Source organism: Physeter macrocephalus, unplaced genomic scaffold (genome assembly GCF_002837175.3).
Source record: "Physeter macrocephalus isolate SW-GA unplaced genomic scaffold, ASM283717v5 random_600, whole genome shotgun sequence".
NCBI lineage: Eukaryota > Metazoa > Chordata > Mammalia > Artiodactyla > Physeteridae > Physeter > Physeter macrocephalus.
The window spans coordinates 1-22,181 of record NW_021145853.1 but is presented as its reverse complement, the minus strand read 5'-3'; the positions used below and the strand labels follow the sequence as shown (position 1 = coordinate 22,181).

Below are 22,181 nucleotides of genomic sequence, written 5' to 3'. Positions count from 1 at the left end.
ACACACGGCCTGAGCCGGGCTGGAAGGAAAAGCAGGAGGGGAGTGACCCGGATGCTTCCGAGCACACGGGCGCCATTTTGGATGGAGACTGACCACCAGGGACGGTCTTTGCCTAGATGCTGCCGGCTCCCACAGGGGACATTTTTTTCTGAGCGTGTGGTGACTCCTCTCCCAGGTAGCACCCACTGGGCTCACTATGCTAATCTCAGCCGGGAAGGGGTGTCTTTGACAAGTGTATGTAGGAGAGGGCGCTAAAAAAGGAAAACTTAAAAAAAGCAAAAAACAAACCTAGATTGCTCAAAGTTTCCGCCTCTTTTGTAGGAATGGTAAGTCAACTATGAGCAAATACTTTAATTAATCATTAAGAGGGGAAAAGAAAAAAAACAACACTTTGGAAAGCATACAGAAAAGGTAGTTGACGTTGAATCACTTATAAAAACGGAACCTCAGGGAGTCTTAACAAAAATGCACCTTCGGTCAACCTTTGCTTTTGAAAATTCCTCGTGTGACTTCCCGTCCCAGTGCACGTGAAAATGACAGCTGCCGCGAGAGGTGTGGAGCTGGAGAGGCTCCGGGAGCATCAGAGGGTCCGGGGGTTGTACTCTGGCAGTTTCTTGATCTTCTCCTTCTCCGTCTCACTTTCGTCTCTCGCTATCACCAAGGAGTGTGAGTAACCCATGGCAACCTGGGGGACAAACCAGCGCTGGGTGGGCAAGGGTGCTTCGGGTAGGCAGAGTCTGGGGCCGACAAGCCCAAAGCAGATGGCGGGACACCGGGAAGCTGGGCTCGCCGACCGGGGTCACTACAGAGGTCAAAACAGAGGCATCCTTGAAAAGCTCAAAAAAGCCCTTTGCTGAGGACCACCAGTGTCAACGTGACCTGCCACCAATGCCCTGCTAGCCTGCCTTCTGGGCTGCCCCGGGGAGACAAGGTGGAAGGAGGCCCCCCAAGCAGTGTTTGGACGCCGACTGCCTGCAGAGGCTGCGGGGACTCGGGACCGTGCTCCCTGCTCCCTCCTCCTCTCTGGACCACAGCCCTGCCTTGTGCAAGGGCACAAGCCCCAACGTGCGTATCGGTGACGAGGGCTGGCAGCCTGGTGAGAGGCCTCGCCCCACCAGCTGCCCACAGCCTAACGGTGTACAGAGCCTCGGGTGAAGGTACCAAGCTGACGTGAGTGATGCAGTCGGCCTGGAGCAAGTCTGCCGTGGCTGGACTCTGGCCGGCGTCCCTCAGGCTGACAGCAGCCACGGGGCCTAGCCAGCACACCTCTGTGCCTTCCCCGTCACCCAGCAGAAAGCTCTAGCACGGGGCACAGGAGAGCTACACAAGGAGGCGTCAGATGAGGCTCAAGCGTGCTGCAAAGGGCAGAAGCGGGAGGAGACACGACTCGGCTCTGCTTTTTGCTCTCTGCTCCCGCGCCCCTGCTCCTCCCGGGCCCAGGGCTCCTCACTCACCTGCTCCGTGAAGATGCCGTCGAGAGTCTTCACCTCCTGCGCTGCAGTGGAAGACTTGGGCTTGTGATCCCCATAGCCCTGGTGAGGCAAACAGAGGGATGCTCACAGAAGCCGGGTCACTAACGCCAGTCAGAAAGAGGGAACCTCACCACGTGGCTGGACCTCCCACGGACCCGGAAGCCTCTGCGGCCGAGGCCCGCCGTCTCAGACCCAAAGCCAGGCCCGGGCAGCAACAAGAATCCGCAGGTGCCAGCAGGTGACCGGTTCCTAACCCCAGGCCCGAGACACTGAGACGTAAGCTACAGGGGTTTATGTGATAAGGACACCTTTTAGGGAGAGTCACTGGTCAGATGACACCATGGCGAGGGCAGGAAGAAATGGCAACTGTGGCCCTTCAGGGCCACCGGGTCACAAGGAGTGCTGGCTGTCCCCGTCCCCACCTGTGTCCATGATCAGCAATGACTCCAGGACACTGGAGATGGAAGGGACGGTCAAGGACTGCTTGCGGGGTGCCGGGGGGGTGGTGGTGGTGGTTTCTGTCACGTGCTGTGGTGTGAAGATGGGCGATTTCAAGGTGGACAGGTCCCTCAGCTCAGCTCAAAGAGGGGCCCACATGGCAGGTGAGCTTCATCTGCCACCGGCCAAGTGCCACGCCAACTCCTCACCCGAGAGGCTGCCCCCAAAGTCGCCCTCGTTCCCCTCTGGTCTCCAAATCGATACTCACGACTCTATTTCTGATGGGCCCTAGGAACACCTGTCCTTCTCTAGGAACAACCCATAAAAACTGAGCAAGGGGGCTTCCCTGGTGGCTCAGTGGTTAAGAATCTGCCTGCCAAGGCAGGGGACACGGATTCAAGCCCTGGTCCGGGAAGATCCCACGTGCCGTGGAGCAACTAAGCCCGTGCGCCACAACTACTGAGCCTGCACTCTAGAGCCTGCGAGCCACAACTACTGAGCTCGCGCGCCACAACTACTGAAGACCTCGCGCCTAGAGCCTGTGCTCCGCCAACAAGAGGAGCCACCGCAATGAGAAGCCCCTGCACCACAACAAAGAGCAGCCCCCGCTCGCCGCAACTAAAGAAAGCCCGCGTGCAGCAACGAAAGACCCAACGCAGCCAAAAATAAAATAAACAAATAAATTAAAAAAAAAAAAAAAAAACTGGGCCAGGTTCTCAGTCTCTTTCAGGCTTCCACATACGGGGCGCCACCTCTGAAGGGCCCCCCAGTGTCTGTGGCACGTGGGGCCCCCTCTGAAGCCACCAGACTGAAAGCGGGCACGCAGCTCCGAGGAAAAGGCATGTTCAGGCCACCAGCCCGGGAGATGGCGCAGGGGGTCAAGAAGCACCCGCCTCCTTCCGTCACCCCATCAGCTCCTACCCATGAGAGCAGAGGGAAGGGAAAACAGGCCGAGTTCCCAGCAGGAAATAAAAGAGCCAGGCTAACGATCAAACTGCAGGTAGAACAGGTAGACCGTCAGGATGAGCTCCATAGCCCGGCTGTTCTTGATGAAGACGTTAAACGTTAAGGACTCACCACGCCCCAGAAGCTAAGAATCAGACGTTTGGTTGAGGAGGCCAAAGGTGTGGGGGAATCCGAGGGCCATGGGTTCTAGTCACTCAAGTAACTGAGATTAAAAGCAGGAACACAAACAAACTTATTTGGGAAAAATAAGAGAAGAATGTCCCCGAAAGACCTAAGGGGCTGGAAACCAGAAAGATTCAATGCATGGTCACAACGGACCCCACCGTTTAAAAGGACAAGCTGTTCCTGTCGATTCAAACTCTCCTGGGGAGAGGGAAGAGAAACCATCCTCTTTCCTACTGACATCAGCCCACAATTACGGTCTACAAAACATGAGGGGAAATGGGGTCTGAAACTTCCCAATTTCAACTTAACAATGTGGACAGAAAGAACCTTCACAATTATTTGATGAGCAAAGGAACACTCATGAACCCTCAAAGTGACCTAAACATCAGGGAATACCGCAGACCTTCATGCAACAATGAAACACACACACACACACGCAAGCGAGCGCGCGCGCGCGCGCACGCACGCACGCACGCACACACGCGCTTTCCTCCTGCGAGTTTTCAGGGGTGGTTCAGGGAGCCCAGAGCGGGCTCTGCCTCCGCCACGCGGACCAGCTTACCAGTTCCCCAAAGGTCGGCGACGGGCCCCAGCTGATCGTGCTCTCGTCCGCAGCCACGATGATGCTGCTCTTCCTGCAAACGGGCAGAGGCTGTCACCTGTCACCGCCGAGGGCGGCGGCCCAGCGCTGCACCTCACCCACCCAGCAGCCCCGGGCACTTGCCATGAGCTCCCTTGCAGGGTGTGACCTACTAGCATGAAAATCAAGCTGGTCCCACTAAAAACTCCATTCCAAACAACACAGCACAGGGCCAATGGGCTGCTTCTGAAGCCCAAATGCTGTCCCGCGCAGGCCCAAACTGCAGAAGCCCTTAGAGCCAGGAGCCTCGGGGCCCCAGATCTCCCCGCCCCACCCCACTCGGGCTCTAGGGCTCTTGGGGTGGGGGGTCACTTTCAGATGAACACACACACTGGGAAAAGGAGAAGAGAACAAATCAGGATGAAGTGAGAGTCTATTCCAAAGGGGGCGGAACTTGCCAGACGACTTGGGCGGGGCTAGAGGTTTCAGATTAAAACCATACCGAACCCCCAACAACTACACTGCCCTCTCCCCAAAACCTGGCAGGTGATGAACGTTATCAAACTCCTCATCAAGAAGTGCTGCAGAGCTCAACAGGTGTCCTCAAAATAAACAGGAAAATCACTGACTTGAGGATACTTTCTTGTTCCCGCTGTGTCACGGTAACTGAAATTTCCCAACTAAATATGATTTGAACCCGCAACACGAACAGAGCACACCAAGCCTTCGAAGAACGAAACCCTCAGAAGCAGCAAAGCGAGTCACCTGTTCTAAGACCTCCCAACCCCTCTTGCCCTGATCAGTCCCTCCCCCTCCTGACTCTAGAATTTGGTGCGCCCTATGCCCCATGGGAAGAGTGGAGCCCTCAAGGGACAAGGCACCTCCCTTGTCCAACATGCCCAGGACGGGGACAGACGTCCCCGCTCACCGGGAGACACAGCCACGTACCCACAAGCCAGGCTCCGGATTCTCCAGCCGCAGAGGTCCTGCACGGCCTTCGGGTACATGGTGGACTCCCGGGACGTGTTTGTGGCCCCCCAGAAAAACAGACCACCTGGGAAAGACAAACGTGTCTCCATTGTCATCGTCGTCTCAAGAGCTGGATCCTCGTCTCAGCAACATCAAAGGAGAAAGGGAAGAGGATCGGGACCCGCCAGGCACAGCGCTTGGCACCGGTGACCACAAGGAGCTCTGTCCAAAGAATCCGGGACGTCGGTGAAGTCAAGGTCCCTGGTCTTGAACAGGGCAAAGGTCACGGGACTCCCCACCAGAGCACACAGCCAGGGAGGGAAACCTGTGACTTGGCCCTGGATGCCTTCCTCCCGAGGCCCAGACGGGGAGGCACTGACCCACTTCGCTGACGGCAAAGGAGCAGGTGTAGCCGGCGTAGATGTGGGACGCCCCGCGCCCAGGGAAGTCGAACAGCTTCACCAGGCGGGGGACCATCTCGTCCTTCTGCTCGGCGTGGCCCAGCCGGCCGTAGCCACCGAAGCCCCAGGAGAAGACGCGCTTCTGGGAGTCCAGGACCAGCTGCAGGAGAGAGAGAACGCAGCGCTGGGGCGGGGGCCAGGCGGGCTGGCTGCTGTTCTGAGAGCCTGTGGCCAGGGCTAAGGGCAGAAACACCCAAGCTGACCCACACCGGCCTCCGACAGGGGAGGCGCCAGCAGTGGGCCCACAGGGCGAGGATGTTTGCCGTTTTCCCGGCCAGGGACACCATTTTCCATTCCTAACAAATCACTATTATTAAAGCCACAGTCTTCCCCTTTCCCTCATCAGAAGCACAAGGGTGATGTCTCCAGAGCAGGCCACCGCACTCCACTTGCTACTTCAGTCCTGACTAAACTGCAGACAGAGCCCAGAGGAAAAGCCCCGGCCACCCTGGATTCTCCTTCAGGCGGGTTCACACAGATGACCTCCACCCGGTCACAGGTGCAGTGTGCACAGGGACATGTCAACAATTTAAAGTCCATCTCCTTACACGCACCCCTATGTTCACTGCAGCACTATTTACAATAGGCAAGACATGGAAACAACCTAAATGTCCATGGAAAGATGAATGGATAAAGAAAATGTGGCACATACACACAATGGAACACTACTCAGCCATGAAAAAAAAAAACCAGAAATAATGCCATCTGCAGCAACATGGATGGACCCAGAGTGTATCATACTAAGTGAAGTAAGTCAGAAAGAGAAAGACCATATGATACCGCTTATATCTGGAATGTAAAATGTGACACAAATGAACTTATTTACAGAACAGAAACAGACTCACAGACAGAGAGAACAAACTTATGGTTGCCAAAGGGGAGGCAGGGAGGGGATAAATTAGGAGTTTGAGATTAGCAGATACACCCTACTATATAGAAAACAAATAACCAACAAGGACCTAGCGTATAGCACAGGGAACCATATTCAATATCCTGTAACAAATCGTAACGGAAAAGAATATGAAAGAGAGTATGTATAACCGAATCACTTTTGCTGTACACCAGAAACTAACACAACATTGTAAATCAACTATACTTCAATTAGAAAAATAAAAAATTATACAGAATCCATCTTCTTTTCTTCACAGCATCCCTGATGTCTCATGTTTGAATCATGTGAACGTACAACTTATTAACATGATTTGACACCAGGGGCCTAAGTAAGATCTCTTTCTCCTGACTACGCTGTACAAGGGAGAATCAGTTGTTGGACATGAAGGGACTGAAAGAAAGCTCCCAGTCCTGAGGTCACCAAGGCAGTCGCCTGCCCACAGGAGACCGACCTGTCTCTGAACTCTCAGCCCCGGCCCTGCTCCTTCAAGCGAGATGAGAACCAAGTCTGACTCTCAGGCATTTTCAGGCAAAATTAACCACAGGAAGGCAACTAAGATAAAAAGATGAACACGTAGGGACTTCGCTGGCAGTCCAGTGGTTAAGACTTCCAATGCAGCGGGCATGGGTTCAACCCCTGGTCGGGGAACTAAGATCCCACACGCCGAGCGGCCAAGGGAGAAAAAAAAAAAAAAAAAAAGATGCACGTACAAAACTTTATTGCCGTTTATCTAGATTGACCTTTAAGGAAACACCCTTAATGACTGAATCTACTCAACACCCCGCCTGAGATAGTGTCGATCAACCTGGAAAAACATCCGTGACGTTCTATTAGACAAAAGCAGAAAAACTCTTACTGTATGATCCCAACCCAAAGCGTCTGCACGTTCAGCTACGTCTGTGGATGCCACGGAGAAGCTGTCAGGTGAGAATGACGCCCCGGGACACCTGAGGGTGTGAAGAAGCCCTTGAGGGGGGCAGGATGTCGAGGGGGCCAGGGTCAGCTCCTGGCTTTGCAAAGCCAAGGGTCTCCACTGAGGTGCCACCCTGGAAGCCAGAAGAAAGGCCAGAAACGCTCAAGCCTTACCGTGTGGTTAGCGCCGCAGGCCACGTCCCGTACCACCACGTTCGGGACTGGCAGGATCTGGCCGTCTTTCGTCTTCTCGATGAAGATTGCCACTCGCCGGGGCACCAGCTCGCAGTCGTACTCTATCCGCTGCGCCCGGGCAATGAACTTGCCGTCCGAGTTGTGTCCTGCAGAGACCACAGGGCCGGCCGTCAGCAGCGGCCGCGGCACAGAGCGCCTGCCCAGCCTGGCTGGGCAGGTCCTCGTGGGGACTCCTGTCAACCAAGGTAGTGTCCTCCAACCTGAGGCACGACCCAACCTGTGGGGCGTAGAATCGGTGCTGTGGGTTGGAACCAGTTTTTTTCTTTTTTGGAAAAATGAATAGAACAGAGTAAGAAACACCCAAGGACACCGTCTGTAATGAGGACTTCTGTGAAAATCCTTTGCAAGTCTACGTTTGGGCTGGGCTGTGGCCAAAAAAGTGGGAAGCTCCAGATCCAGAGGAATGGTCTTCTCTGCCCCACCTGGGGGCCTCAAGGAGCCCTGCATGGGCCGAGAACGCACAAAAAAAGTTCAACCCACTTTCCCAGGCTTGCTTTTTTTATGAATTACCAGTAACCTAACACATCATCGTGGTCGTTAACGCAGAGTCAAACGTACGTTCTCGCCTCTGCCTTGCCTGACCCAGTAAACACGCCGTGGGAGCGAGCACGGGGGCGAGTGCACGCTGGGGATGCACCTTCCGAGGTCAAGTTCTAGTTCTGAAAAGGGATCTCTCTGGGTTTGGACAATCACACTGAAAACCGGTTTTAAAATAAGCTGGGAAGGCTAACTGACTCTGTAGATACAAATCAAGCCAACTTCTCAAAATACCTTTAAACAAGTGTAAACCAAGCAAATGAGATTCGGTATAAAGTGCTGCAGTGGGGACTGGTTCATGGTAACTGCTCACTAAATGTCAGCTGTCATCATCATTCCCAAGGGCATTTCATTTCCCTGAAGGAAAATCTACCTGCTGTGACAAACTGCCTGTGTGCAGATCTGGGGCAGCCACAGACAGCGGGGGGGGGTTGCGCACGTTTCCGGAAGTAGACCAGAAACTTGCTTCCAGTGTTTTGACCGGGGCTGGGGACGGCACCAGGGCCTGTGGCCATGGAAACGGTCTCTCCAACAGTCTCTGGCAACTCCCTGGCAACCAAAGCTGAATGTGCATTGGGGCTGTTCTCTCTTATTCACTTCTGACTTAGGTATATTTAGTTTCACCAAGTCACTGTTCCCTAAAGTCTAAAGGCCAGAGAGATGCTCCTCGTTCTATTTATACTATCTTCCATCTGCTTGCTTTTAATGACGTGGAGACCCAGGCAACCCAGATCCAGGGGCTGCAGAGGATCCGGAGCAGCGTGAAACTCAGGAGCCAGCAGAGGGCGCCCACTCCTCACCTCCCACTTGGAAGGAGCTGGAAGGTGGGAAGACGCCAGAAAGGGAAAAAAAAAAACCCACTTCGGTGTCAGATGGGAAAAGAAAATGGAGACCTTGTAAAGTCAGGATGGAGAGTCATTTTCCACTCACTGAGAACCGATGAGAACTACCTCCTGAGTTTTACTTTTCTACTCAATGAATAAAAAGTAAATTTCATCCCTTCTGTTTAGGGATGAAAATCCGGAAGACAATCCCACTTTTTCATGATTTGGGGCTCCTCATGTGTACACCTGAAATGACGGCCCAGGCTGAGGTTTTCAAAACAACCTTATTCTTGTGTAATTTCCTCACTTTCGATGAAGGCAAATCTTTAAATATGAAAATGAATGAAGGTGGTTTGATTAAAAAAAAAAACAACAAAAAAAGCTTTGAAATCCTTTTATACAAAAATGAATTCCCAAATCAGAGAAAAAACCTTTGTCAGACTCAAGCCCTGACTTTCATTAAGGCAAGTCACTGTCAGACTCCACAACCCCATGAATTACGACATGCTGGTCCACTAAACAGGACATCCACTTAATGGATCAAGGCTATTATCTGCGATCAATTACCCACATTTCTACCATGTGTGTGCAGCCCCACACTGACTTCTGGTTCTAAACATACAGTTAGATTACAGAGCTTTTAAAAAATGTACTTTGCATACCCAGCTGACCATATTCAGGGCACCCAAAGGAATAGAGGTTTCCTTTGCAGTCCATTATCATACTGAATTCAGCCCCACAGGCCATTTTGGTAATTGGCTGCCCGTTGTACATTATCTGAAAAGACAAGACAGCAGACTTTTAGACATTTTTTTTTTTTTTTAAAGATTGATAAAGTCTCTACCTCCCCACAGGTTGGTGTGAAAAAATTACTAGGCTACAAAGGACTTTTAATGGACCCAACAACGCTGAAGGCAAAGGCTTAGAATGTACGTAAAGAAACACCTCCCAGTACAGAGTCAGTTCAGACAAGCAAATCATGTCCCCGGGTCTTTGTAACCCTCCAAATGCACAACGCTGTGCCTCACACATCCTGGTGCCCAGTGAATGCTGAATTCAACTGACTGGCGTGGGCACGAAGGTGTCAGAAAACAGAACTAATCACATGTGGTTCCCAAATCCCACTCTAGTCACTAGTTTTGATGTCACGCAACTTTAAAAAGGAAAGCTTTTATAAGCGTTATTGCCAACCAGTAAAATGAACTGTTCTACACTCTCTTTTACTACTGTAAGAGCCGCTTGCTAATTAGCCTTAATTGAAGGTGTGAAGAAGAAATATAATGGTTCGAAATTAGGAACGTGGAAGACAGCAAAGGCCCTGAGTAATTTAACATGGGATTTGGAAACAAATGTGAGAAAGTGCTTAGAAGACTCGCTATTGCAAACTAATCAGTCTGGGAAAGCCAGACTGGAGGAACCGGAGGGCCTGAAGTACCGACATCCCGGGAAATCGCGGGGAGAGGCGATGAGACTGGGGAGGGGAGGCCGAGTCCCGGGCTCCGTCCCGGCCCCGGCTCACTCTGGAAACCGTCACATTCCACTGCAGAGCAAATGGCTAACAAAAGAGCAACACCTCGGAAATCCTCCAAACTACAGGTACGGTTGGCCAAGGTCAAGGTCTCTTTTTAAGACCAAGAAACCCAAGTCCCTTCCCTCGTTAGACGCTCACTGTAGCATCCTGCTGGCCTTGTGTCAGGAGTTCACTTTTTAGGTACAAATCCCACTCCTCCAAATGACTCCAAAGTTGCTCAGGAATAAGAGACGACCGACCTCCTATTTGTGTTCTAAGTGCCTGGCCGGTGACTTGTTACAAAGTCAAAACTCAGAGTATTCTCAGATAAAGACCAATCACATCCATGTAACAGTTCTCACTTTGGAATAGAAGAGGCTTCAAACAGGCCTCTGGAACAAATTATTTCAGTCGGAATGAAAACCTGTTTCTAGGATGTTCTTCAACTGTGACCATCTACTAAACCTGACCCACTCAAAGCACCGAGATCCTGCTTTTCTAAGGGACCCAGGAACTCAAACAATGGAGAGGAATGTCTGATCTCACCCCAGAAAATCCAACCCCAAAGCAACGAGAAACAAAGGCCCTGAAGGCGGAGGAGGGCGGGCACCTGTGCGGGGCTGGGCACAGCGTCCGTCTGGTTGCCGAGGCCCAGCTGCCCCATCTTGTTCTCCCCAAACGCAAACACGGAGCCCGTTTCTGGAAGGAAAGAACAACATTCATCACCAGAGGGAAAATAATGCTGAGCGTTCGGAACTAGACTTGGAATCAAAGGCTCTAAAATAATAAAAACAGCTCCTTTGCCAGGAAGAATGCAAGTGAGACAATTCTCCAAAACGGGGTGGGGCGGATACCTCAAAGCAGACCCACTCCCCAGCGGAGACCCTCCCGCTGCCCCGGCCACTGGTGCCCGTGGGCGAGGCTCCCGGTGCCTCAAGCAGCTGCCCACCGGGCTCCCGGGGCATCTTTCTGATCATGACCATGGGTCACGGGGGCAGCCCCACCCCCCGCCCCAGGTGGACCATTTGGCCTCTGACCCCATTTTGAGGGAAGCGGCCCTTCCTTACCCGTCAAGGCCAAGGTGTGGTTCCGCCCACACGCCGCGGACACGATCACCTCGTGGCTGAGCCCCTCGATGAGTCTGGGGGCTTCAACTCTCTTGGTGTCGCCATGGCCCAGCTGGCCCTTCTCATTTCGCCCTGTGGGTCAGGAGCAGGATAGATAAAGTGGGGAGGAGGAGAGGGGGCGGCCGGAGCAGCTGCCGGGCGACGCTGGGTCTCCCAGAAGGCGCCCTCCAAACGCACAAGCCCAGCGCCGGGGGACAGCGAGCCCGGCTCCGCAGGCAATGCCAGCCTTTCAAGGCTGCCGGTGGGGTCGGGTGACTAGATGAGATACGCGGGGCAGTCCCCAGAGTCGCCTCGGCGTGCAGCTGCCAGCCACCACCTCACCTGCTCTGACCCTCTTTTCTGGGGCAGTGGCTGGGACAGATCGGAGCACTTTCGCCAGCTCTCTGCCCCCGAGGGAAATGGAAGAAAACCAGGTTCAGCCTGGATGGCACACACGAGCGGACGAGCTCAGGGAAGCTCACAGCTCTCACTTCTCACCGCGCCTGCCAGATGCCAACTCCTTCATTCGCTTCACTCCGAGGTATTTTAAAGACGGTAACATCTGCCTCACAGGAGTCTGATTCCCTCAGTGCCCCAGGCGTGTACCATGGACCCTGTATTTCTCTCCTCCTCTCTAAGCCCACCTCCCACGGACCAGCCTTCGCAGGACCCTTAGCCACGTGAACCCCAGCGACGGCCAAAGGCCAGGCCCTCCCTGGCCACGGGCTGACCTCCACCTCTGGGGCCGCGCTGGCGTGGAATCGAGGGGTGCCGGAGGCCGAGGCCTGCCAGGCCCTCTGCACCACACAGTCCTGCCCCGACACAGCCCTACAGCTCAAAGCAGGTGTGGAGAGCTGGGGGGCCGGAAGGCTGGCCCCCCTGAACCGTACCTAGTTTTCAACACAGGCTACAAGGGTTCCAAACTCAGCACCTCAGTGGGCCTCTCCCAGGTACCTCTAAGAGAAGAACCACACTTGTAACCAAACATCTCGGAAGATTTTATGGGGCCAGAAAGCCAGGCGATTCGGAAAGCGGGGGAGGTTTCCACATCCTTCCCCAACAATGAACTTTGACCTGGCAGTCATGAAAGAGGGGGAGCAGAGCCACAAAGATGAGCCTCAACTGTCCTGGACAAGGCTCGAGAAGGGGTGACCAGCCGCTGTTACTACAGGAAAACCGTCCTCAGGCTTTGATTATGGCGCTCCAGCAGGACAGGCGGACACCAGCTTCTAGTGGAAACTGCCCAAGTTCACTGTGAAAGGCACGAACGAGCACCGGATGTGGTTTTTCGGCTCGGGAGGCCCAGGTGGTCAGCGGGTGCAGACCCCGTGAATTCAGGGCTGCAGCACTGAGGCTCTCGGGCGCTGGACTGGGCCCTGAGCCTTTCAGGGCCTCGCTGTGGACTCAGGACACTCCCACCGGCTCACCCCCCTACAGCGGTGAGTCTGCTCATGGGACACGTCTTTGTTCTGGGGCAGGTCAGACGCACAGCTTTTAGAATCGTTCCCTGCCCAGGGGGTCAGCAGAGGGGACGTTTTTTTAGAAGCAACACGGAAGTGACATTCAGTAGAGAGATCAGAGAGAGGACCCCTGACGTCGGGAACCCCAGAGCAGGAGGCTGCGTTCAGCGTTGGCGCGGTGGGCAGGAGGGGGTTTTGGGGGAGGGACACAACCCTGTGCCAACTGGGAGCAAACGAAAATCATGGCAATGTCAACGTGTCACCAAGAAACTACGAAGTTTAAATTTGGGCCAGACACACTTGTTAGCTTCTTTCAACAGAATTACAAAATTAGCAGAGTGCAGGGAAGACAACAGATGTTAATGTATTTGGACTTTGGTACAGCCGCTCATGAAATTGCAAAAAAAAAAAACAAAAAACAAAAAACAAAAAACGTTCAAACAGCCCGAAATAAAAGTGCAGTCTTATGGACCCAAAGCTAGCCAAAGGGCCAGAAACAAAGGGTGAGGACAAACGCCAACACCCCCTGCGGGAAGAAGAGTCCAGGAGCCACCAGAGGGCGTGGGGGAAACTGAGCCCCAGCCAGGACCTGTGCGAAGGATCTGGAAGAGGAAACAGGGCAGACAGTGTGGAAGCACTCTGCAGGGGACCCTGAAAGGGAAGGGAGGCTAAAAGACAAGGACAGCGCCCCCCAGCACCCAGGCGAGGGAGTCCAGCGGCAGGGCAAGCAGATCACCTTGGAAAGAGCAAACTCAACTCTCTGGGGCAATGGAACAGGAAACAGAGGAACAAGACTGCATAGACTTGGGCTGGTGTCACCACGTGGCAGATGTAAAAGCTGGTGGCATTTAAAGTGGCAAGAACAGAGGTCTACGTCACACTGTGCTGTGTGCTGGGGGGACAGCACACCTAAAATAGGAATTCAATACCAGGCACACCTCGATATCAGATCCAGCGTCAGTCAGAACGTTCGGGAAAAGGCTGCCTAAAGAAGAGGATTCAGAGAAATCGGGGGTTACGTACAGACCAAAACCTGGCAGAAGAGGGGAGGAAGTGATGTTTTCACGGGGCACAGACTAGCTGGGCATCAGGAAGAGAGGAAACGCACAGCAAGCAGCACAGCCCCGGAGGGCGGACGAGGGTCTCCCCTGCAGGGGATGGAGGAAGCTTCGAGCCCACCCACGGGCCGCGCCACGGGTCTCGCCGCGTCCCCGTGGTACTTACCCCAGCTCCACAGCTTCCCTTCCGTGGTGATGAGGAGGCTGTGGGCGGCGCATGACCCCGACACCACCGTCCGGACCCGGACCCCCGAAAGGCACCCGTACCTGTGGGGCCCCCATAAGTTCTGACCCAGGTTGCGGTAGGCAGCTGCGAAGGCAAAGGGAACACACGTCAAACAGCCGCAGAGCCCCGGTGGGTGCTGAGAGCTGCCCCAGTGTCACCAGCCAGAGGGCCGACCCTCCACTCCCCCCGTAAAGCACACCCTCGGGGGCTCCCGGGGCAGCGCACCAGCGGTGTGGACCCGTCAGTGGCCACATGCACAGACACTGCTCCACCTCCGTCTCTGGCCCGAACCCACCTGCCGAACGTGCCAAAAAGCCAGTGGCCGAAAAGCAGGTGCCACCGCCTCTGCCCTGCAGCCCCGCCGGGTTGGGGGCCGACCCAGAAGAGCAGGTAGCAGACCCGCAGTCTCCCTCACCCTCCCGACAGCTCCCTCCCGGCCCTCTACCTGGGGGTGGGGAGAGGCTGGGGGCCTGCAGCCACGAGGCTCTCTTGGGGGCCAAGCCCGAGCCTGCACCCCTTCGTGCCATCTTTCTCAGGGGTCCCCTCATGCTGGCCGAGTCATGACCCCTAGCTCCGCCCGTGTATCTGCTCCCCCGGAAGGCCCTTCCCTGCCCCCTGCCTCTGTTCTTCGCACCTCAGGTCAAACACCCCCTGCTCTGGGAAGCCTTCCTTGCCCACATCCCCCTTTCAAACTCGTTGCTTTCTGGACCCCAGCGCCCTGTGAATCCTGTCACAGCACTTGTCCTACTGAGTTCACGTGCCTCCTGCCCCGAGGGCCAGGGCCTCCCCGTGCCTGGGGCAGGGCACTGGGAACCCTTCAAGGGCATGGGGGGTGGGGGGAGACAGCCGCCTCCATCACACCCCCCACCTCACCTTGTTAGCGGAGAGGGCGTGGCCGATTTGGGGCTTAACTTCCTCAACTTGGGGCTCTCAAGGACAGAAAAACGAGCCCATTTTTAGGTCCATGGTGACTATTATGAAATGCTAGCTGCTGCCGAAATCAACTGTGTCAGACTGACGTGGAACGGATTGAGAGGTCAAGTACCTGGCTCCACGCCAAAGTCTGTAGAACTGTTCCCGTCCGTCCCCACCCTGCTCGCACCCCACCAGCAGAGGGTACCGGGCGCGGCCTCTCATTTAACTACCCGGGGCAGGTCAGGCAAGAGAGGGAAGTTCCCCACCATGATTCAGGGCACCCCTGAGCTTCTCCACCTGAAGACGCTCCTCTACCACTGAAAGGCGAAAGGAGACCCAGCAATTTCCTGGGAAAGGGCAAACCAGAAACGACAGCCTTCACACCTATGCTAACGTCTGCTCATCATGGTGGCATGACTGCCGTGTGCCATGCCTGTGGACAACACACAGCGCCAGGAGATGCCAGGGGCCACCACGGCCGACCCAGAGCGGTAAGTGGACCCCCCCACAGGTGAGTAGATGGTCTGATCTACCAAAGCATCTTCCCTGCATGAGCTCCACAAATGTCAGAGCCCAAGATGTCATCAGCTCGTGAGAGGCAGGGATTCTCGGGGCCTCCCAAGGACCCTTCTTCAGAGGGACCCTAGTCAAACGAAATGCCCAGCGCCTGGTCCTAGTCAGAGGTGGAGCACAAAATCACTGTGTTATCTTGGAAACGAAGGAGGCTGCTGCCTTTACGAGATCCAGTGACCCAAGAGCCAATGGGCTCTCGGAAGGAAGGCAGCTTCGAGAATGGGAGGGACTGGGAAAGGTGAGGGCGGGAGTTTGGCACCCGTGGGAAAACAAATTCTCCCTCCCTTCCCGTTATGTCTACTGGAAAGTTCACGGAGAGCCGAAAGACACTGCAAGACTTTAAAAGTCTTGTTTAATTACATAAAACTTCATTCAGAGGGAGAAACATCTGGGAAACAAAGGTGGGCCTCGGAGAAGACCAAAAGGCACTCTTAAAATGAGCCCAAGTGGGGCAAAATTCCCTCAACTAGAGGCAGCCCTGCTCTGCCATGGGTCCCCCTCTGGAATCTACTTCCCGCTTGGGGCCTGAGTGTCTCTAATTGCAAGTGGGCCACTCATTTAAAGAACAGCTCGGAGAAACAATGCGACACCTGTGCCAGGGCTGGCAGGGAGACTGATGTTATCATGTCCCAGGAGAGGTTCCAGGTGACACCAGCCATCAGGCAGCTCAGGCTGAGAGCTTGGTCCTGAAGGCTGGGCACTTTCCCCAACAGGAAGAAAATGGCTCAAACCCATTTCTAACTCATCCGGACCCTGAGTGCCGCTGAAACCCCGCCCGCTGTTTTCATGGAATAAGATGATCTCCACTGCCCATCCTGAGGCCCCAGGGAGTGTCAGTGTGCAAATATTTGTTCACCGGGCAATGCTGGAAAGTACTTTGGGAAGCTTTCCAAATGAAATCAAGAAGCCATAAAATATGGCAAAGTACCAGCCTTACTTCTCTTGGATGGGCCAGTATTCTCCTGAGAAAAGACACCAATTTTCTAAAAACATTTGGGGACTAAGATACTTCTTAGGACTTCCCTGCTTCCCCCACTCCAGACTGCTACTTGCTCTGTCAAACCAGTTCCCTCAACAATTTGGCAGTTTGCAAGGAAACGTGGACTCTTCTGAAATGTCTAACAAGTTTGCCATCTGACACGTGACAAATATCAAGGACATTTTGACATTCCACAGCACCAGCCTCTTCATTTTAATGAAAATAAGTGACATGAGAAGATGGGAAAAAAGTGTCGAGGTTTATTTGAGGCTACTACTTATATTTTTCTGTTTAATCTCAATGGAATTTTCAAAAGCAGAGTTGTACCCAAGTGAGAGACTTGCCCAAGACCCGGGTTCAAATCCAGCCCCATCGCTAGAGTGGCTGTGTGGCCCTGGGCAAACCGCTTGGCCTCTCTGAGCACTTCTGTAAAGAGAATACCTACCTGGCGGACAGTCACCAGAATCACACCGGACACCTAGCACACAGGAAGCACTCAATCAATAGTAGCGTCTTCTATTCTTTAGAAATTGTTTCTCATACCTTGTTGCTTAGGCACTTCTTTTCGACCAATCAAGTCCCAGTTGGTTGCCCCAAATATCAAAAGCTGCCCTTTGCACTTAGACCCTTCAAGTTTCTACAGAGACAAAGAGAGAGGGAGAAAGAATTAGCTTGTAACGCTGCTCCTAGCTTCCCAAATCTGTCCAACGACAGCAGGAAACAAAATAATTCATTGTTAACGCTGTCCCTCAGCGGTTCACACAGCGGACAGAGGGACACCTCGCCAGCCCCTTCCATACGTGGAATCCCGAACCTGCCCCGGCAGCTCATCAGTTAAGCCCAGGGTCGTTCTTATCCTTTGATTTCTCTTTAAAACATCTTTGGCAAAACCCTACAAAAGCAGCCAAATGCTATTCCTCCCCTCCGCTCTGCAGACTGCCTTGTACAGGTATTTGCAATAGGCCTGCTGTGTCACACAGGGAGTGAGTGTTAAAACCGCTGTCCTCAGGGCCAAGGCTGCATCTTCCCGCTGCAAGCAGAGCATACCACACATGGACCTGAAGGCTTTGGGGCCCCGGGGCATCTCTGCACAGCGATCACATCGGTCGACTTTCCTATCCTCCCTGTGCACTGCCCTCGCTGCCAGGAGCCTTCCGCGGGGAAAACAGCAGAGCCCCGTGTTCATTCCTCCACTGGAGGGAGGAAAACCCACGTGGGGCTGGTGGATCTGAGCCCCGTGTTCATTCCTCCACTGGAGGGAGGAAGACCCACGTGGGGCTGGCGGATCTGACGGGGCAGCCTCCGATGGGCTCGTCCTCACTGCTGGCCGAGAGCCAGGGGACCGATGGCCAGTGGCCCCGCCAGTATACCTCAGTCCCCATCCTCCATCACTAGGGCCACACACTCTCACTGTCACAGGGGGAGCATGTGCCACTTAAAAAGGCCACTGTCCGATTCCGGGTGGCACTCGTTCTGTGCTCAGCCCTTCCCTTCGATTCTGAGATGCCCAGTACACTCTTTAAAGTCGACTGTTAAGTCAAAGATCCACTTCTGAAGGCTCCACTTAGTTCCACACAGGCAAGGGAAGCAGTAACTTCCTGTTCTGCTTTCATCCTTCACATCATCAGCATCCCAGGAGGTTAAAAGCAAAGAAGGAGTTTTCCTTCGGTTTACAGAAGCGTTCTTGGAAGGCTTTGAGGAAAAAAAGGCCACACAGCTGCAAATCCAGTCATTCTAACCCCTACACAGTGACTGCCCTGGCGGTACGTTCTGGCAGCCCTGTACATGCATGTGTAAGAGGAACACATCCTCATGGGGGCGGGGGGGAGTTCCATTTCTTAGGGAACTCTGGGCAACCCAAACCCGATATCTCGGGCACACCCCGCCCCCCCCCCCCGCTCCCCCGGGGGGGAGTTCCATTTCTTAGGGAACTCTGGGCAACCCAAACCCGATATCTCGGGCACACCCCGCCCCCCCCCGCCAGTCCTGTCATGCTCGCCCGCTCGGCCACGAGTACAGGGCTGGAGGCCGATGGTCCATCTACAGGGCGCGCCCACGGTCAGCATGCAAAGGGGCGACAAAGCAGCCAGGGCTGGAGGATGACTTCGCCACGTTTCAATTATTCAGAGAATGACCTTAATCGGGGTAGTCCAACCCCACAGCACCCAGACTCCAATTACTTGAATGGGAGCCGAGTTTCCCCTGGTTATCGCCCCTTCTTTGTTTAACTGGCGGGCCTGGCTGGAACATTCTACAGGTCTACTGCAGGAGACAAATAGCATCAGGGGACTGTCAAGTTCCCAGTGGAAGGAGCAGCCCTGGGTCTCTGCCTACAATACTGACTTGCTCTCCACTATTCCTCAGGTCTGCGTGGAGGGGCAGCAGAGACTCAGAATGGACCAAAGCACCGTGGGATGAGCTACCAGGCCAGACGGTGGGGAGAGGATTCTGGAAGAGCCGTGACCTCAGGCCCGGCTGCCCCCACCGGCCCCTAGGTGGGCAGAGACGGCTAAACCACTCCACACCAAGGGGCGCTCAGCACAGCAACAGGTCAGCAGTGCTGCTGGCTGCCGCGGGACCTGCAGCTCTGCCAGAACTAGCTGCCATCACCCCGGGCACGAGCAGGGTCTCCTCTGTGACCTGGAGATGCCAGCACCTGCACAAGTGGACAAGGGTTTATGTGTACTGGCCCATCGAGCCAGCTGCGCATTTATACAAAACCCCAAGCCTTCTGACACAAGGTGTTTGTGGGAAACCTTGATCAACACTGGTCAGCTGTGTTTCCTCCAGTGACAGGGGTCCAAGGAGGGTGGTAAGCCGTACCTTAACTGTGTTTTTGTCATGGGCCTCATTTCCTCACACGTTAGATGTTATCATTTATATAACTCTTTGCTGTAGGCTGCTTATAATTCAATTCTTCCCTCCACCTTATATGAAATAAAAAACTCAAGTAAGGACCAGAACTCCTAACACCCACTTAAAAATCACAGCCATGGGCTCCCCTGGTGGTGCAGTGGTTAAGAATCCACCTGCCAGTGCAGGGGATACGGGTTCGAGCCCTGGTCCGGGAAGATCCCACGTGCCGCGGAGCAACTAAGCCCGTGCACCACAACTACTGAGTCTGCGCTCTAGAGCCTGCGAGCCACAACTACTGGGCCCACGTACCACAACTACCGAAGCCCGCGCGCCTAGAGCCCGTGCTCCGCCACGAGAAGCTGCCGCAATGAGACGCCCGTGCACCGCAACAAAGAGTAGCCCCAGCTCGACGCAACCAGAGAAAACCCACATGCAGCAACAAAGACCCAACACGGCCAAAAATGAATAAATAAATAAAATTAAAAAAAAAAATCACAGCCCATGTCCCTCTTTGTCACAGAGCTGAACCCGCCCACAGGTGGGAGAGACCCCGGATGCGGGGGGCTCCATCCAGAGGAATCCCAGGGACAGCTGCCAGGGCTGTGAGCACCAGAGGTTACAGGACCCTCCCAGTTGTAACCTGGGCTTCACCGATGGGCCAAGAGATTGTTTTCTGGATGAAATCAGCAGACATACTGCCCATGTCTAAATATCATGTGGCAGAAAAGCTGGGAGAACAGTCTCCCAACAGGATGGGTGAATTTCGATGGCTGGGACACACGCACGGAGCTTCTTCAATCAATAAAATGGGGTTTCTGGTCCGAAGCAATTTTTGAATTACTGCCCAAGTGCAAGGAGCATGTTTACGAGGCTGAGAGTCAATCTTTAACATACATCCATTTAGAAGGCTGCTGCTCTCGGTGGAGGGAAGACCACTCAGAGAAAGGGCCGCAACGACTATTCCCTAGCGGGCTATCCATATCGACTAAGACAGGCTTCAAGCTCAGTTTTCAATTGGATTTATTTGGTCCTTTCAGACGGAACAGAGTTGTCTCAGGGCCCACAAAACCTGAGCAACCCAAAACTAGAAGAACTACAAAGACCTGGACAGCTTGTGACACTCACCTGTCTTCTAGGAGTCAGCCAAGGCTGCTCGCTTTACCTACAGGGTTATGAAGTTCACAGGGAATTCAGGCTGCATCAAACCTAGAGGGTCTTAAAATGCTCATCTGATATGACTACACGGAAACCTGAGGTCCTTGGAGAGAGCATTTTCTGAGATTGAAATCCTAAGAATGTTTTTTAAAAATACACAGCTTTTCCTCAAGGCAACTCTGTCCCTCAACCATACAAGTACTCGGGGTTCATCTTTCACAAGCCCAACATCTGCCGCTTTGAGGTAACTGAAGGCAACACGGCTTCAGACAACTCCTGGCAGCTGCTCTCATACAAACCTCCTTCCAACAGCCCTGAACGGCAGCGATGCTTGCAAAATTCTCAGTAAAAAGTCTCTTTCTGAAAAGAGCTGGGGACGGCCGCTGGCCTGTGGCAGCAGACAGGATTCTCAGGACTGCTTCCCAGGTGCTTCCTCTGGAGTCTAGGAACCCGGGACCAGGGATACACCCGGGACTGGGGGCAATGCCCACCTAGGGCAAGGCATTGGGAACGCAGTGGGACAGCCTGGGCCTGGCCTTGACCCTGGACCAACAGATGCTAAAAGTGAAAGTGACTTAAAGCTTGAGGTGTGCACTTTCCATGAAGCACAGAAGAGCATCATTCGTCGGCCCCTCAGTCTCCTGATGGTGTGCTGGCCAGCCCACGGCACATGCTCTCTCTCCGTGACTACCTCCTTGGGTGAATCTCAGCATCACGGTAAGACTCTTTTACTTACTGATAACAAAACTCATTACTCTAAAAGGTGGACTGGAAACACCTGAGAGACAATGCAGCCGAGGCAGAGCCCAGCTGACCTTTCTTTTCAGTTCCCTCCTAACACCAGGATCAGAGGGAAAGTGTCTGGAGTCCCGCACAGAAGATCACATTTGTTAAAGGAAAACAGTCCCTGTGCTCCCTTTTCTCAAAACTGTGGCCAGGACCAGGGCCCTGGCCTGGTCCCCAACCCCAAGTGACACGTTTCAGTGATACAGGCTCTCCTTAACATCACCCTCCTCCACCATCTAACACGTTGACCCTTTCCACTGAGATGGCAGTTACAAAGCCATCTCCACATGAACAATTTGCAGAGGCGTTAAGGATGACATCAGAAAAAAACCTGAGCCCAGTGGAAATCTAGCTCCATGTGATCTTGGGCTAGTCCCTTAGACTCTGTGCCCCAGTTTTCTCACCTATAAAGTGGACCTAGAAGTGCAATTATTTTTAACCATTTAAATACTGTCTGAACTCCCCTAGGGGAAATCACGCTGGTACGGACTGAGAAAAGGATCCCTCCAGACCGTGAGACTCGAGACCCTAAGTGCAAGTTCTTACTCTTTTGGAGTTATCTGAGCATCTGGTGAAAGCTTTGACCCTCTCCCTAAACACACGTCCCACACTAAACCCGTGGGGTTTGAGCATCACTGACCCCACGTAAGATCTCTGGCTCCGCAGGGTTTTGCAGGCATATGAATTGGTCACGATCTTAATAAGATTTGAAAGCCCAACTCTAATGAACAAATTGAAGCCCACTCAGACTACGGGTGTGTGTGTGGGTGGGGGGTGCTGCACAGAGCCCACACCAAGCGCCCGTTCCCTCAGACCACAAGCGACGAACAAAGCCCAAACACCTCTGGGGGTGTGGGGGCTCTTCCCGACCTCCAGGGGGAGGGCTCTCCGGAGCATGCGCCCTCGCACCCTGCCCCGGCGCCCGCCACCCCCGCCTCCCCGGCGGCGCGAGACGGCGCAGGGCCGCACGGGGCATGCGCGGCTGCCGCCAAGCCCCGCCCCCCCGGAGCGCCGGAGCCGAGGCGGCGGGAACCTCAAAGCCCCGGCGTGAACCGCCGCTCCCGCAGCGCGCCGGCGGCCCCCTCC

General features: G+C 54.1%; 1 protein-coding gene across 1 annotated transcript; it reads right to left on the bottom strand.

Annotated features, from left to right (window-relative positions):
* Positions 1-336: 336 nt before the first annotated feature.
* Positions 337-17,680, bottom strand: RCC2 (regulator of chromosome condensation 2). Its single transcript, XM_028485811.2, has 12 exons — positions 17,591-17,680; positions 16,842-16,935; positions 13,772-13,915; positions 11,049-11,180; positions 10,592-10,680; positions 9,134-9,248; positions 7,030-7,196; positions 4,971-5,151; positions 4,570-4,675; positions 3,604-3,676; positions 1,455-1,532; positions 337-685 (listed from the first exon to the last, which is right to left on the bottom strand). The coding sequence occupies exons 1-12, from the start codon at positions 17,678-17,680 to the stop codon at positions 581-583; spliced, it is 1,374 nt and encodes a 457-aa protein (XP_028341612.1). The 3' UTR covers positions 337-580.
* Positions 17,681-22,181: the final 4,501 nt, after the last annotated feature.

Coding starts and splice junctions, on each gene's coding strand:
- RCC2 (XM_028485811.2), bottom strand. CDS start 17,680: ATGGGGACTGAGGTATACTGGCGGGGCCACTGGCCATCGGTCCCCTGG. Junction 7,197..9,133: donor CCCTGAATATGGTCAGCTGG/GTATGCAAAGTA, acceptor TGGTCTCTGCAG/GACACAACTCGGACGGCAAG. Junction 1,533..3,603: donor CGCCGACCTTTGGGGAACTG/GTAAGCTGGTCC, acceptor TTGCCTCACCAG/GGCTATGGGGATCACAAGCC.